This window comes from Rhinopithecus roxellana, chromosome 4, assembly GCF_007565055.1.
Source record: "Rhinopithecus roxellana isolate Shanxi Qingling chromosome 4, ASM756505v1, whole genome shotgun sequence".
In the NCBI taxonomy this organism is placed as follows: Eukaryota; Metazoa; Chordata; class Mammalia; order Primates; family Cercopithecidae; genus Rhinopithecus; species Rhinopithecus roxellana.
In genome coordinates, this window is record NC_044552.1 from 30,852,693 (window position 1) to 30,869,406 (window position 16,714).

A 16,714-nucleotide genomic window follows, 5' to 3' on the forward strand; every position below is an offset into this window, starting at 1 on the left:
AGGCCAGTCAGGAGCTGCTACTGCAATAGCCTGGGCAAGAGATGGTGATGGCCTGGGCCAGGGAGGTAGCAGGGGAGGTGATATAAAGTGGTTGGATATGGATCTGTATTGAAGGGTGGGCTGATGGGGAGTGTTGAGGGGTTAGATACAGGCTGATAGAACAAGAGGACTCAAGGATGCCTCCTGGGTCTTTAACTTGAGCAATGGAAGGGTAGAGGTGGCAAAGACTGGGGGTTAGGGCAGGTATATGGGAGAAAATCAGGAGTGTGGATTGGGATTCACTCCCCAATTGTTATTTATTTATTTATTTATTTATTTATTTATTTACTTACTTATTTATTTATTTTGAGATAGAGTTTCACTCTTGTTGCCCAGGCTGCAGTGTGATGGTGTGATCTTGGCTCCCTGCAACCTCCACCTCCTGAATTCAAGCGATTTTCCTGCCTCAGCCTCCTGAGTAACTGGGATTACAGGCACCCGCTACCATGTCCTGCTAATTTTTATATTTTTAGTAGAGAGGGTTTCACCATGTTGGCTAGGCTGGTCTTGAACTCCTGATCTCAGGTGATCCGCCCGCCTCAGCCTCCCAAAGTGCTGAGATTACAGGTGTGAGCATGCCAGGCTACACTCCCACATTTTAAGAAAATTTTTAAAAAAAAATTTTTTTCTTTTTTTTTGAGACAGAGTCTCACTCTGTCGCCCAGGCTGGAGTGAGTGGCGCCATCTCGGCTTACTGCAAGCTCTGCCTCCCAGGTTCCCGCCATTCTCCTGCCTCAGCCTCCCGAGGAGCTGGGACTACAGGCGCTGCCACCACCCCTGGCTAATTTTTTTTTGTATTTTTAGTAGAGATGGGGTTTCATCGTGTTAGCCAGGATGGTCTCAATCTTCTGACCTCGTGATCCGCCCACCTCAGCCTCCCAAAGTGCTGAGATTACAGGCGGGAACCACCGCGCCTGGCCAAAATAAAATTGTTTTTACATTAGTTGGATGTGGTGGCACACCTGTATTCCCAGCTACTCAGGAGGCTGAGGTGGGAGGATCACTTGAACCCAGAAGTTCAAGGCTGCAGTGAGCTGTGATTGCACCTCTGCACTCCAGCCTGGGTGACAGAGTGCAACCCTGTCTCTAAAAAGCAAATAAAAGTAGAGACATCCTGAGTGAGACCCTGAGAGAATCTGAATCAGAGAACCAGGCAAGCTGTGTCTGGACTCCTGTCTGCAGAAACTAAGACAGAATAAATGTGCTGTCTTAAGCTGCTAATTTTGGGGTAATTTGATAACTAGTACATGTCACATCTCTACGAAAATGTCTCTATGACAGTATCCACCCCAAAATGTATCCTGACTGGGTATACTGGCTCATGCCTATAGTCTCAGCACTCTGGAAAGCCAAGGTGGGAGGATTGCCTGAGGCCAGGAGTTCAAGACCAGCCTGGGCAATATAGGGAGACCCCGCATTATATTTAAAAAAAAAAAAAAAGAGTTGTGTAGGGGAGGATCTGCTTCCAAGCTCCCCCATGGGGCTGTTGGTAGGATTCTGTTCCTCACGGGCTCTTGGCTGGTGACCTCTGCTCCTGGCGGTGTGAGCCTTTCCATAAAGATACTCTCAACATGACAGCCAGCTTCCCTCAGGGAGCGGACAGCACTGACGTCATCGTCTTTCTGTAACCTAACCTTGGAAAGGACACCCCATCGCTTTTGCTATGTTCTCTTTGCTAGAGGAGGATCACTGGGTCCCGCCCACATCTAAGAAGAGGTGATGAATGTGAATATCAGTTGGCAGGGATCTCTGGGAACCATGTTAGAGCTGGCTGCCACATCCAGAAAGCCACTACATAAACAAAGCCAGGGTTTAGGAGAGAGGTCCAGGCTGAAGATGTATATGGGGCTTATCAGTGATGGGTCTGGACCAGGTGAGCTGGGAGCGAGTGAGACAGAGAACGAGACCAAGGACTGAGCCGGGGGCACTCCAGTGTTTGGAGGTCAGGAAGATGAGGAGAGGCCAGCAAAGGAGACTGAGGAGATGGAGCCAGTGCGGCAGGGCAGGGACGGAGACGGAGGCAGAGGAGCCGCCAAGGAAACCTGTTGGCAGGAGAGAGGGATCAGCAGTCAAAAGCCACTGCAGGACAGGTCAGCAAAGGTGGAGAACTGACCACTGGCTTGAGCAGTGTGGATATAACCTTGAAAAGAGCAGTCCCAGTGGGGCGGTGGGGGAGAAACCTAACTGGATGGGTTCTAGAAAGAACAGGAGACCAGGAAGTGAAGGCAGAGGCAACCATGCTTTTGAGGAGTCTTGGTATAGAGGGTAGCACAACCTTGCGTTTGAGTGTCTTAAACTTTCTTAACTGAAGTAACTCTCAGTTGAGCTGATTCCTGGAACTCTGCTTCTCCCTACACTTCTTCAACACAGAGGTCTCCAGTTCCCCAGTGTTGCCCAGGTTCACCTCCCACCCTAGCGACCTCAACCGGGATGGGGAATCAGAATCCAGAAGTTGGCCCATGTTTTATATTTTGTGTTTCTGGTACTAGCAAGTCACAATCAGACAAGGCATGCCTTGTGAGACTGGGACAGAGACGCACACATTAGCTCCCAGTCATCTGCTGGAAGCTCAGTAAATCCTAAACAGCCACCCTTAGAGGATTTGGTTTAGGGGCCGACAGCTCTAAGCAAAAGCTTATTACTGACTGCCATCTTGTGGTCATTTGGGGAACTGGCCCAGGTTCAAACTGATGGTGGGAAGAGTCCAGTACCATAGGATGGTACTTGGCTCTCAGTGTTCAGTAAAAGCCAGCTACTGACATTCTTATGCTCATGATTTGGAAGAGTATGGCCAAAACAAACATGTCTCTTGACTTCACTCCTAACATTTTTCAAGGGAAAAGGAACTACCCTAAAAGGAGGTGCTTCCTTTTTATCTTGCTAAAAGTAAGAATGAATCAGGGAGCCAACTTTCCTGTATGAAGTCAGATGATGAGATGCAAGTCCTGCTTTTGCTACCATACGACATTGATCTCATCACTGAAGCCCAGTGAGCCTCAGTTTCATCAAACCATAAAACAGGAGCGTTAGGATGAAGACTGCACAACTAGTGAATGTGAAGAGCTCTCAGGAAAAACGGCGCTCCTAGTTCAAGGCAGGGGCCTGCCAGCTCTCAACACTGAGGGCCTGTTGCTTTACAATAGTGTCTCTCAACTAGGGGTAACTTTGACCCCCCCATCCCCCACCCCAGGGGATGTTTGACAATGCCTGGAGATATTTTTGGGGGTTCTTTTTGTTTTTCAAAGGGTTGGTCCTGTGTTTTTGTTTTGTTTGTTTGTTTTTGACAAGGAGTCTCGCTGTGTTGCCCAGGCTGGAGTGCAGTGGTGTGATCTCCACTCACTGCAAGCTCCGCCTCCCAGGTTCACGCCATTCTCCTGCCCCAAACTCCCAAGAAGCTGGGACTACAGGCACCCGCCACCATGCCCAGCTAATTTTTTTGTATTTTTAGTAGAAACGGGGTTTCATCGTGTTAGCCAGGATGATCTCGATCTCCTGACCTCGTGATCCGCCCACCTTGGCCTCCCAAAGTGCTGGGATTACAGGCGTGAGCCACCACGCCCAGCCCTGTTATTTTTGTTTGTTTGTTTTTTGAGATGGAGTCTCACTCTGTTGCCTAGGCTGGAGTGCAGTGGCACCCTCTCAGCTCACTGCAACCTCCACCTCCTGGGTTCAAGTGATTCTCCTGCCTCAGCCTGTCAAGTAGCTGGGGCTACAGGTGCCCACCACCACGCCTGGCTAATTTTTTTGTATTTTAATAGAGATGAGATTTCACCATGTTAGCTAGGATAGTCTCGATCTCCTGACTTCGTGATCTGCCAGCCTTGGCCTCCCAAAGTGCTGGGATTACAGGCATGAGCCACCGTTCCCGTCCCTGTTTTTGTTTTTTGTTTTTTGAGATAGAGTCTCACTCTGTCACCCAGGCTGGAGTACAGTGGCGCTATCTCAGCTCACTGTAACCTCTGCCTCCTGGGTTCAAGCGATTCTCCTGCCTCAGCCTCCCGAGTAGCTGGGATTACAGGCACTACCAAATCCAGCTAATTTTTGTATTTTTAGTAGAGAGGGGGTTTCACCATGTTGGCCAGGCTAGTCTTGAACTCCTGATCTCGAGTGATCCACCCACCTAGGCCTCCAAAGTGCTGGGATTACAGGCATGAGCCACCTTGCCCAGCCGATCCTGTTTTATTATCTGACTTGAAAACTACGTAATCCGCCAGCCCAGGAGGGGACGGGTGGGCTTAATCCCTTGGAGATATTTTTGGTCGTGACAGCATGAGGGACAGGTGGATGCTACTGGAAAATAGTGGGTAGAGGCAAAGGATGCTGCTAAACATTCTACAGTGCAAAGGACAGCCCCTGCAGGACAGAATTATCCAGTCCAGAATGTCAGTAGTGCTTCAGTTGAGAAATCCTGGCACTTCCTTAAATGGGGATCCTTCTTGCCATGTTATTATGAACCAACATGAGAAATTGCTTTCAGAAAAGTATGAGGGAAGCAGGGTAAGACATAACTCTAGAAAGGGGTCTTTTCTATGGTTACTGCAGGAGTAAAGTGAATCTCCAGAGGCTGTGCTGTCCAATAGGGTAGACTTTTTTTTTTTTTCTTTTTTGAAATGGAGTTTCGTTCTTGTTACCCAGCCTGGACTGCAATGGCATGGTCTCAGCTCACTGCAACCTCTGCCTCTTGGGTTCAAGCGATTCTCCTGCCTCAGCCTCCTGAGTAGCTGGGATTTCCGGCACCCACCACCACGCCTGGCTAATTTTTACATTTTTGGTAGAGACGGGGTTTCACCGTGCTGGCCAGTCTGGTCTTGAACTCCTGACCTCAAGTGATCCACCTGCCTTGGCCTCCCAAAGTACTGGGATTACAGGCGTGAGCCACCATGCTGGGCCGATAGGCTAGTCTTGAGCCAACCATACATAGTTATTGAAATGGAAATTAGCTAAAAAAGAGTAAAATTTAAAATTTGGTTACTGGGTTGTAATAGCCACATTCCAAGTGCTCAGTTGCCACACATGGCTAGTGGCCAGCACAGATAGAGAACATTTCCATCAGCACAGGAAGCTCTATTGGACAACACTGCTCCAAAGGACTCAGCAGAACCGGCAGCTGTGGGTCAATCCATAAAGGAAGAACTAGAAACTAAGGAAATGCAGAGGAGAGGAGACTGTGAGAGGCAAAAACAGACACCAGTGAGATGGTTAAGTAAGCACAAGGCCACATATCATTAACTGCTAAAACAAGTCACGCAACACATCTGTAAAATAATTGATCCGCACAACCTGCCCTCTCCCGAGAGTCATTCCTCAGTGCATAAAACTCAAAAGCCCTGACAAACCAAGCAGCATCAACAGAAGCCAGGCAGGGTGGGGAGGTTCCATTGTTGAGGAGCACCATTCCCTCCCACCTTTCCCGGCATGGTTCAGTTTAATTTCCGGTACAACATTCCCAGACGGACAGGTGGTCATGAGTTCACTGCAGTGGTGGAGGAGAGCATGTGGCGGCGTTTCCTGCACACAGTCTGGGATTCCTTGTAAAGGTTGTATGCATGCTTGATGATGAAGGGCAGACAGAAAAAGTGCAGGAGCATGTGTGAGATCTGGAAGATCCAGTGCAAGTAACTCAGCTCCTTGAAGTAATCTTCGATGATCCTGTTGAGGAGCAGGACTATGGAGAAGTTGATGCACTCGTAAGTGATGATCCACATGGCATAGATCAGCAGCCCCTTGTAGATATTCTTGTGGATACAATAAAGGAGGAAGCAGCTGATGACGATGGTGGCGAGGGAGAGGCCAGTGCTGATGCTAGCCCTGTGGAACAGGATCCAAGTGACTAGCTCTGACTTTGAGTCCACGTAGATGTGGAACTTGGCCTCACAGCCAATGTGTGTCATCTGGTTCACGTCAAAGATGAAGAACTGGATGGTATTGAGGACAGAGAAGATGCCCACCATGAGGGACAACATCCTGACATTCATTTTATACTTGTTTTACCAGAGCACCTCCTGCAGGAAGAAAATCATGAAGACACATGACAAGATGGCAGAGGTAGCCTTAGACAGATCCCCCAAGCCACTATATATAAATAGGAGAGCTAAGAGCAATGATGGTGTGTGGACAGACAATAGGCTGGAAGTTAAGAGACATGGGGTCTAGTCCCTGCTGTGACCTAACTAGCTAGACGTGACCACCTCATTGGGAAATGAATGTATCACTGGCCTGGGACTCTCCTAAGTAGCTTCCAATTCTGCTATTCCAGCTTCAGCTTTGTTTTAAAGTGGCAAAAAGAGTGCTCCTGTTGATGTAAGTTTGTGGGAATTCAGAGGCTCCTGTATGTATTGGGAATAATGATGGTATGAACGAAGCTCCCATCTGGGGAGTTTGCTTCTCTGAAGTCAGAAAACTCTCATGGCTCCTCAAGGGCTTGGAATCAACCCTGACATCCCCTGCCCCCCGACTCTTTCCTTCCAAGCCCTTAGAAATTTCCCTTATTTGCTCCCTGGGTATGGCTCAGCCTTGTCCCAAGTCATAGGGTTTGGCCAGCAGGAGTGGAATGGGTAGAGGTTTATGGAGCCAGGCAAGACTTACTGTCTTCTCTGCCCAAGGCCAAAATGCCTTAATAATAAGCCACCATTGTGCAGGTGAAGGCCCAGCAGGCAGACCTCCAGCTGCAACCTATGTTACACCTGAGCTCTAGAGGTCAGCTCACGGCAGGCAGCAGGAAGCTGGTGCCCAAGCTGATCCTGCTGAGGGCATGTTGATAATGGAGGACCCAAGGATGGAGTAGGCTGGGCCCCAGTGCAAATGTTCCTCTACAGCCTGTATCTTCTTCTTACTGGCTCCCAATTCAGAGGACTCCTGAGCAAACCTCTCTCCTTTTCATTCACTACACTGGCTAGCTACCTCTGTTGTGGGGCGAAGGAAGGGGCACAGTCACACATGAGGAGAACACAGGGCTGTCCTCTGGCTGATGAATGTCCAATGGGGGATAACTTGTTGGAAGCCTGACCTGGCCTCTCTCTGAGGTGACCAGAACGGGTCCTGTCCAGCCAGGCAGAGCACAGACAGACTGCCACTGGCCTCTCTCCTGTCCTCTCCTCTTCACTCACTGGATCAACTCCAAATACAGTAAAATATACAGAATGTAAAATTCACCACTTTAGCCCTTTTTGAAGGTGCAATTCAGTGACATTAGGTACATTCACTACATTGTCGTGCAAGCATATCGCTATTCATCTCCAGAACTTCCTTTCTCTCTCTCTCTCTCTCTCTCTCTCTCCCCCTCTCTCGACAGAGTCTTGCTCTGTCACCCAGGCTGGAGTGCAGTGGCACGATCTTGGATCACTGCAACCTCTGCCTCCCAGGATCAAGCGATTCTCCTGCCTTAGCCTCCCAAGTCGCTGGGAGTACAAGCGTGCACTAGCATGCCCAGCTAATTTTTGTATTTTTAGTAGAGACAGGGTTTCACCATGTTGGCCAGGCTGGTCCTGAACCCCTGACCACAAGTGATCCTCCCGCCTCAGCCTCCCAAAGTGCTGGGATTGCAGGCATGAGCCACCATGCCTGGCCATCTCCAGAACTTTTTCATCATCCCCACCAAAAACTATGTACCCATTATAAACATCAACTCCCCGTTCCCCTCTTCCCCCAGTCCCTACTAACCATTTCTCTTGCTGTCTCTATGAATGTGCCTGCTCTAGGTGTCTCATATAAGCGGAATCATACAACATTTGTCCTTTGGTATCTGGCTTACTTCACTTAGCATAACGTTTTCCAGATTCATCCCAAATATTCTTATACTTTATTCCCCACCATCCTCCCAACCCTGTGTGACTCCTGATACACAAAACTCTCAGTGCACCCTAGAACCTGGCTGGAGGGCCCAGGAGGGAGGCAATGTGTTGTCTGGTGGATAGCTGCACTCATACTTCCCCGTCTGCACCAATGAAACCTCACCTCTGCTCGGTTCACAGGGCAGCCTTCAGAGCAGCCACTACCCATGGGGTACTCATCTGAATCGTCTAAAAATAGGGCCCTGAACCACACAGTTTTATTCCTTTGCTTTATGTCTATGTTGCAAGTTTCAAGGAAATGTCTATACAAACCCCACTGCTTCCACAGCTCTGCTGCCCCAGCCTTGGTCTCCACCCTTGGCACCTCTCTCCTGAGTCACTATAATAATGGCCTAACTTCTCTTTTCTGCCACTGGCCAAGGTCCTCTGGTACATTCTATTCATTCAACACTCACTCAGCAAACATCTATGGTGTATCTACTACGTGCTGGGGGATGAGCTTGGCACTGGAGATAAACAGGTAAATATGTGAGTGTGGAAGTTAGACAAATAAAAACACAAATGACTAAAATTTGCTTTTAATTAAGAAAAAAGAAAACATGAGGCAGGTGGATCACGAGGTCAGGAGTTCAAGACCAGCCTAGCCAACATGGTGAAACCTCATCTGTACTAAAAATACAAAAAATTAGCTGGGCATGGTGGCACGCGCCAACTACTTGGCAGAATAATTGCTTAACCAGGACCCGGGAGGCAGAGATTGCAGGGAGCTGATATCACACCACTGCACTCCAGCCTGGGCTATAGAGCGAGACTCCGTCTAAAAAAAAAAAAAAGGAAAAAGAAAACTTATAGTGCAATGTGATAAATGTGATAGAGGAAGAGATGGCTCAGTATTGTCAAGATGTAACAATGAGAGAGATGAAAATCATTGGATGACAATTGGGGAGGCTTTCTGGAGTAGGCAATAGCTGAGCTTGGGTCTTAAAAGACACGGGCATTAACTAGGCAGAAAAAGGAGGGACTTCACCCCAAGCAAAGGGAACAACACAAAGGGGTAGGCACAGGGACAGGCAAAAGCCATTTTGGAAACAGCAAGTTTGGCTTGGCTTGAGCAGAGGGGAAGGCTGTGTAGGTTGGCTGGGGGCCAGATCAGGAATGATCCTTACCTGCTACCAGCCATGTGGATGTTTCTCTGAAAGGTAAAGGAGAGGTTCTTCAGGGTGTGTAGCTGTGTGGGTGTGGGTGTGTGTGTGTGAGAGAAAGAGAGAGACAGACAGACATAATCAGATTTGCATTTTATTTATTTATTTATTTATTTTTGAAACAAAGTCTCACTCTGTTGCCCAGGCTGGAGTGCAGTGGCGCAATTATGGCTCACTGCAACCTCCATCTCCCAAGTTCAAGTGATTCTCCTGCCTCAGCCTCCCAAGTAGCTGGGATTACAGGTGCCCGTCACCGTACCCGCCTAATTTTGGTAGTTTTAGTAGAGAAGGGGTCTCACCATGTTGGCCAGCTTGGTCTTGAACTCCTGACCTCAAGAGATCCACCCACTTTGGCCTCCAAAAGTATTGGGATTACAGATGTGAGCCCCTGCGCCTGGCCCTATTTGCATTTTAGAAAAATCTTTCTTGGTGCTATGAGGGCCATGGGTCAGAAAGGGATCAAAGGTGGAGGTAGGCAGAGTAGTTGAGAGGCCATGGAAGGAAATAAGGTGAAGTAAGGCAGCAGATGGATGTTAGGGGACAGATTTGGGGCCTGGGGCTGTGGGAGAAGGAGTCTGGGAAGAGCACCTGGATGGAGAGCAGCCCATCCTCTGAGGTGAGGAGACAGGGGCAGGAGAGCACTTAGGATGGGAGCGGGGAAGACAATGATGAGTACAGCTTGGCAAATGGTGAGTACTATGGTTTGACTGTTTGTGCCTTCCAAAATTCATGTTGAAACTTATTCCCTAATGCAACAGCATTAAAAGATGGGGCCTTTAGGAGATGATTAAATCATAAGGGCAGAGCTCTCATGAATGGAGTAAGTGACCTTATAAAGGGGCAGGAGGGAACTAGCTAGTTTATTTTGCCTCTCCATCCTTTCTGCCATGTAAGGACAGTGTTTGTGCCCTCTGGAGGACACAGAAACAAGACACCATCTTGGAAGCAGAGAGAGCAGGCCCTTACCAGACAGTAAACCTATTGGCACCTTGGTATTGAACTTCTAGCCTCCAAAAGTGTGAGAAAATAAATCTCAGCTCTTTATAAATTACTCAGTTACTATAGCAGCAGTGGGTGACTCATGCCTATACTCCCAGCACTTTGGGAGGCTGAGGCAGGTGGATCATCTAAGGTCAGGAGTTCAAGACCAGCCTGACCAACATGGTGAAACCCTGCCTCTACTAAAAATACAAAAATTAGCTGGGTGTGGTGGCCTGTGCCAGTAATCCCAGCTACTCGGGAGGCTGAAGCTGGAGAATCGCTTAAACCCAGGAGGCGGGGGTTGCACTGAGCCGAGGTCGCACCATTGCACTCCAGTCTGGGCGACAGAGCGAGACTCGGTCTCAAAAATAAAAAACGTGCTTTGGACAGTCTCTGAACCTGAATGCAAAGTGATGTCTGTTTATTTGTGATAGCATGTAATCATATACTGTCTTATATGACTGGCTAATTGATTCATAAACAATAATTTACTTTCTTCCACTAAACTACAAAATTCTCATAGTCTTTCATATGTTATACATTTTTGTATATGGTATATACACAATGTTCAGTACAGTGTTCACACTACAGAGTACAGCACAGCGACAGATACAGAAATATGTTTAACATATATCTTTTGATTAAGGAAATGCCTTTCACACTCCTTGATAAATTTGGGAAGGGTGGGGAAATTCAAGACAGATGAATTTTCTCTATTTTTATTATTTTTCTTATCTGGAAAAAACCAGAAGAATAGTGGGGAAATGATAGCACAAACCCACCCCAGGACCAACAACATCCTTTGTGCTACAAAAATCTGAGGTATAAATACAGATTTGCTTATCCCAGGGTTAAAGAGCTGTGGGTTGAAGGCTAATGAAGATGCCAAGAAAAAAGGATTGCCATACTGCAATTCAGCTTCATCTTATTCCGTTCATTTTGACCCATCAGCTGGTAGAAAGGTGGAGTTCACAGAAGGTTTGATAAATCACAATATCCTTTAACTAAATACCCTCAATGAGCAGGATGTTCCAGTTGTGATTATAATCACATTTTCTCTCCATGTTCTCCTGAAAGAGTGGCAGTAGGGTTTCTGCTTGCGGAACTGCTAAGAAAAAGTGGGGGGAAGAAAAGGAAATAGAACTACCCTGGGAACCTGAGATACCTACCTCTCAGGAGAAAGAAAAGGGCCAACATGATTGCTTATAGTGGTGAATAAAGCTGCTAATTTTTTTTTTTTTTTTTTTTAGACAGAGTCTTGCTCTGTCACCCAGGCTGAAGTGCAGTGGCATGATCTCGGCTCACTGCAACCTCCACCTCCCAGGTCAAGCGATTCTCCAGTCTCAGCCTCCCAAGTAGCTGGGATTACAGGCGTGTGCTGCCACAGATGGTTAATTTTCTACTTTTTAAAGTAGAGACAGGGTTTTGCCATATTGGTCAGGCTGGTCTTGAACTCCTGACCTCAGGCGATCCACCTACCTCTGCCTTCCAAAGCGCTGGGTTTCCAGGTGTGAGCCACTGAGCCCACCCAAAACTGATAATCTTTTATTTCTGTTGTGGAGAGCCTCCGCTGTAGAAATTCGTCTCTTGTAGGAAATTATATTGCCCTGGCTCTGGTTTTTGTAGGTTATCTGGGCATAGTTGATAACAAAGAACATCCAGAAACAGTGCATGACGGTACGAGACACCAAGCCAAACCAGCGCATGATTCTGACCTCTGTAACACTGAAGTCGTCGTTGGTGAGGATTTGTATTACGAGGTTTACAGTTTCATAGAAAAAAATCCAGGCAATGTAGATGACCAGGCCCCTGAAGATCTGGGCATACACTGAGTACAGGAGGAAGCAGCTGATGAGGATGGTGATGAAAGAGAGGAAGAGGACGATTTTAAAACTCCAGCAGATGATGAAGTCATTTATGATGTCACTTGCACTCTCGTACTTTAGTGTGATCTCAGTGCAATTGCCATGCCCTAGGTGATTATGTTCAAAGATGAGATACATGTGTACGGCCATGATGGTGAAGACCCCTGCCAACACGGTGCCCATTTTGGCAGTCATCCCACACCACTGCTGCTGTTTCATGCCGAGACCTCCTGTGAAGACAGACAACATGAGGGGGAATTCTAGTTCCTGCCAACATAGTAAATTACCAGGGTTCTGCCTCCTTTCCCAGTCCACCTTGGAGAAACACACACAGCAATATGAAAACCAAGAAACTATAGCCTTGGGAAGACAGAGGTTGTTTAAAATGGATTGGGGGTGGGGAAGAGAGAGGATTCAGTCAAGTCGGTGGCAATGACCAAATAAAATTACAGCAGCAGGGCCGGGCGCGGTGGCTCACACCTGTAATCCCAGCACTTTGGGAGGCCAAGACGGGCGGGTCACGAGGTCAGGAGATCGAGACCATGCTGGCTAACACGGTGAAACTCCGTCTCTACTAAAAATACAAAAAATTAGCTGGGCGTGGTGGCGGGCGCCTGTAGTTTGAGCTACTCAGGAGGCTGAGGCAGGAGAATGGCGTGAACCCCGGAGGCGGAGCTTGCAGTGAGCCGAGATCGCGCCACTGCACTCCAGCTTGGGCGACAGAGCGAGACTCCATCTCAAAAAAAAAAAAAACTATAGCAGTGGTTCTCAACCCTGGATTCACCTTAGAATCACCAAAAGTACTCAAGTCCAGGCCCCACCCCAGACCAATCACAACATTCTCTGGTTGGGACCCAGGCAGCAGTATTTTTCAAAACTTCCTAGTAATTTTCATAGGTAGCCAGTGTTGGAAAAAGCTGAGTTAGAAAAAGATGGCTTAAATTATGCTCTTAGCTGGGCACGGTGGCTCATGCCTGTAATCCCAGCACTTTGGGAGGCTGAGGTGTGAAGACTGCTTGAGTCCAGCAGTTCAAGACCAGCCTGGGAAACATGGTGAAACCCCATCTCTACAAAAATTAGTCAGGTGTGGTGGTGCATGCCTATAGTTTTAGCTACTTGGGAGGCTGAGGCAGGAGGATCACTTGAGCCCAGGAAGTCAAGGCTGCAGTGAGCTGAGATCACGCCACTGCACTCCAGCCTGGGTGACAGAGCAAGACCCTGTATCAAAAAAAGAAGCCGGGCGCCATGGCTTACACCTGTAATCCCAGCACTTTGGGAGGCTGAGGCGGGCAGATCACGAGGTCAGGAGATCGAGACCATCCTGGCTAACACGGTGAAACCCCATCTCTACTAAAAATGCAAAAAATTAGCCGGGCGTGGTGGTGCGCGCCTGTAGTCCCAGCTACTGGGAGGCTGAGGCAGGAGAATGGCATGAACCCGGGAGGCGGAGCTTGCAGTGAGCCGAGATCGCAGCACTGCACTCCAGCCTGGGTGACAGAGCGAGACTCCATCTCAAAAAAAATTAAAAAAAGAAAAACAATTATGCTGTTAACTCTCCTAGCATTGCCTTGGGCTACCATTGCTGCCCAGATGGTGAAAATTGCCTGTACTTGTTCAGACCTGAGTGCAGATGTTTCAGAATATAACCAGGGCAGCACAAGAACCCTGTTGGGTGGAGATGATAGAAACAGGTGGACGCCAACTGGCTTCGGGCAATCACTTCTCTACTACATATCAAAGTATGGATTACAATGAAAGATGTATACTGTAAAGGGAATTTAGAGCCTTAAGGTAGACTAGCCTTATAATAGAAAAGAAAATGCAATAATGAGCTAAGTATTCAACTCAAGAAGTTAGAGGGAAAATAACAACAATACAAAAGTAGGAGGAAGAAAATAAATAGAAAAGCATAAGTCAATGAAACAGGAAATAAAGTAGAGGGACTTCTGACTGGTTAGGTTATTTGGGCTGACATGTTGCTACAAAGCAACTTAAAATGCTGGATAAAATAGCTTAAAAATATGAAGTATAGAAGTGCTGCCCAAGTGGAAGGAAGTAAATTTTGCTCTGAGGTTATTTGCCAATCTAGGCAAACTTGGATTTCATTATGACAGCAATGCAGGGTAAAGAAGAATGAAATCAAAGCTCAGGGTCCACCAAGGTGAGGAGTCTTTCCTGTATTAGTTGTGAGCATCCCCAAAGGCCTACGATTTGGGGAAAGGTGAATCAGAAGTAAACCTCCCCTACATCTTTCTGCCAGGAAACTCCAAGAAAAGTTGGCTTGTTAACTACACTGAGCAGGTAGGGAGAAAACTCTCCTTGAGACATTGTAATCATAACTGGCCCCCTTTTTTTTTTTTTTTTGGTAGATTTATAGTCCATATTACATGAAGTAATTTTTTTTTAACTTTAAGTTATAATTCTAGTTTAAAGTAGTCCTAAACTGAAAGTGTGTCTAAGTATCTGGCAGAAGCAAATTCAAACCCTCTCTGGAGGATTGGACTTTTATGCTGGTCTTCATTCTCTATGAATTTTCATCAGCAGTTTCTCAGGGCCAAGGACAAGTACATAGTGAAAAATAACCAAGCACGTAAGGGAACAAGGCATTGTGAGAACCAGCGGAAACAACAGATAGCAAAACGGAACTGCAGGAGTATCTGATCATAAAACAACTATGGTTACTATATTTTTGCATTATTTAAAATTTTTGTTTTACTTTTATTGTAGTGTAATTCATCCGCATATAATACACAGATATATAACATACACAAGATAAAATTTTACGTCTTAACCATTTTTAAGTAGACAGTTTAGTAGTGTTAAGTATATTCATTTTGTTGTACAATCTCTAGAACTTTTTCATCTTGCAAAACTGAAACTGTACACCCATTAAGCAACAAATTCCCATTTCCCCCTGCCCCAGCTCCTGGAAACTATCATTCTACTTTTTGTTTCTATTAATTTGACTACTCTGGTTATGTCATGTAAGTGGAATTTTTTTTTTTTTTTTTTTTTTGATAAGTCCCTCAAAAAGGCTAGAAACCTCTGTGGCCAGAGGCACCTTTGCCTGAGTTCTTGTTCTGTGTCCAAGATGAGGTACACAGACAAGAGAAGGGTAAACAAGATGAAGATGAGCTTTAAGTGCTCATCAGCTCAAAGGAGACTCGCAGTGGGTAGCTCCTCTCTGTAGGCAAGTCATGCCAATATCTGCTGCTCTCAGCAGGGAGAAGGCCCTGGAGAGGGTTGCTCCTCTAAGCAGCTGATAGTCCTGACGTCTCTGCAGGTCTCTGACGCTCTCAGAAGAGAGGGTAGTTCCTCTCTGTAGCTGGTCCTCCCATTGTCTCCTGCTATCAGCAGAGAGGATAGCTCCTCTTTGCAGCTGGTCGTCCTATCATCTCTCTGCCCTCTTCATCCTCTAGCCATCCTCTGCCCTGCTCTGGCTAAGCCCAGGTCTTTCATGGACCTCAGAGGGGAGGAAGTGCATGCAGATTGGTCCATGGGCGGCCACGGGCAGGCTGGAAGAGGTACCACGAGTTCCCACTCAGGTCTGCAGGACTGGCGGCCTGGCCCCAGCCTTCAGGCTCTCCCTGGCCTGAAGTGGGGCCTTACTGAGGACCCGCCCTCTTCCACCCAGGAATCAGCATGCCTCCCGCTGCCATTCGTGGGGGCCCCTCAAGAGTCAGCCCCAACCCGGCTCCGAGATTTGAACAGGTGTCGGGATTGGAGAGAGACCAGGCAGCAGGAGCAGACATTCCGGAGCCTGCAGGGATGGGAGGAGGCCGGGGAGCGGGTCCTTCTGGGGCCCCCGAGGGTGCAGGCTGCAGAGACGCCCGGGTCTTGCACCTGGGAGGGCAGCCGCAGCTGCACCTGGGAGCTCCTATTAGTCCTCGGCTCCTGCCTGCTCAGTGAAGTGGGAGGCCCAGGTCTGCAGCCGTGGGTCCTGGCAGCTGCAGCTGCACCTGGGAGGGCAGATCCTGCCTATTCCCGGCCCTCCTCCAAGAGCACAGGGAGGCTTGGATCCACAGCCACAGTTTGGGCAGCTGCCGCCCACCGAAGGGGGCGGGGCTCCTGCCTGCTGCGTAGAGCTGGAGGCGGGTCTACGGCTGTGGTGTGGGCGGCTGCAGTAGCACCCGGGGAGCTCCCGCCTTAACTTAGAAGGGGCCGGGCTTCCACCGGTTCCATGGAGTGTGCAGCCCCAGCCGCGCCTCTTTGCTGCAGTTGGAGTGACAGCCGGAGTGATGGCAGCAGCCTCTGCCATCACTAGCTGATTTGAAAAAGAACCAAATAGAATTTCTAGAGATGAAAAACTCAGTATCTGAAATTAAAAATCCAGTGGACATAAACGGTAGCAGGTTGGACACAGATTAAGGAATAATCAGTTAACCAGGAAACAGAAGATAAATCACGAGAAATTATCCAGAATGTAGCACAGGGAGACAAAAAGATGTAAAATATGAATGAGAAGTTAAGAAACATGAAAGATATAATAAGATGTTCTGATAGAGAAAGAGAGATGAGACAAAATGGGGGTAGCTATTTACAGAGAAAATAGCTGAGGATTTGCACAACTGAAAAAAAAAAAAAAACACCAATGCACAGATTCAAGAAACCTGATTGCTAGAAGGATAAATGAAAGAAAATCTACACAAAACATATGGTACTCAAACTATCGAACACCACACACAAAAAGAAAATCTCAAAAGCAGCCAATGGACTTTTTATTTAAAACACCAACAGTTACAGACTTCTACAGGAAACAAAAATCCCATGGAATAATATTTTAATTGTGCTAAACAAAGCAAAACAAACAAACAAAAAACCCTGCCAACCTAGGATT

The 16,714-nt window shown here is 47.5% G+C and overlaps 1 protein-coding gene across 3 annotated transcripts in view; it reads right to left on the reverse strand.

The window, feature by feature from the left end:
• Positions 1 to 5,230: 5,230 nt before the first annotated feature.
• TMEM217 (transmembrane protein 217) overlaps positions 5,231 to 16,714 on the reverse strand; it is a 47,507-nt gene continuing 36,023 nt past the window's right edge. The window contains exons 2-3 of one of the 3 annotated variants that reach the window (XM_010389710.2): positions 11,492 to 12,107; positions 5,233 to 6,041 (exon numbers count right to left, since the gene is read on the reverse strand). In XM_010389710.2, coding sequence (XP_010388012.2) covers positions 6,011 to 6,041; positions 11,492 to 12,096 — 636 coding nt within the window. In that variant the 5' untranslated portion in view covers positions 12,097 to 12,107 and the 3' untranslated portion in view covers positions 5,233 to 6,010. Of the gene's footprint in view, positions 6,042 to 11,261; positions 12,108 to 16,714 lie in introns of those variants that run through there. The other 2 variants (XM_030929098.1, XM_010389711.2) reach the window with 2 other exon arrangements.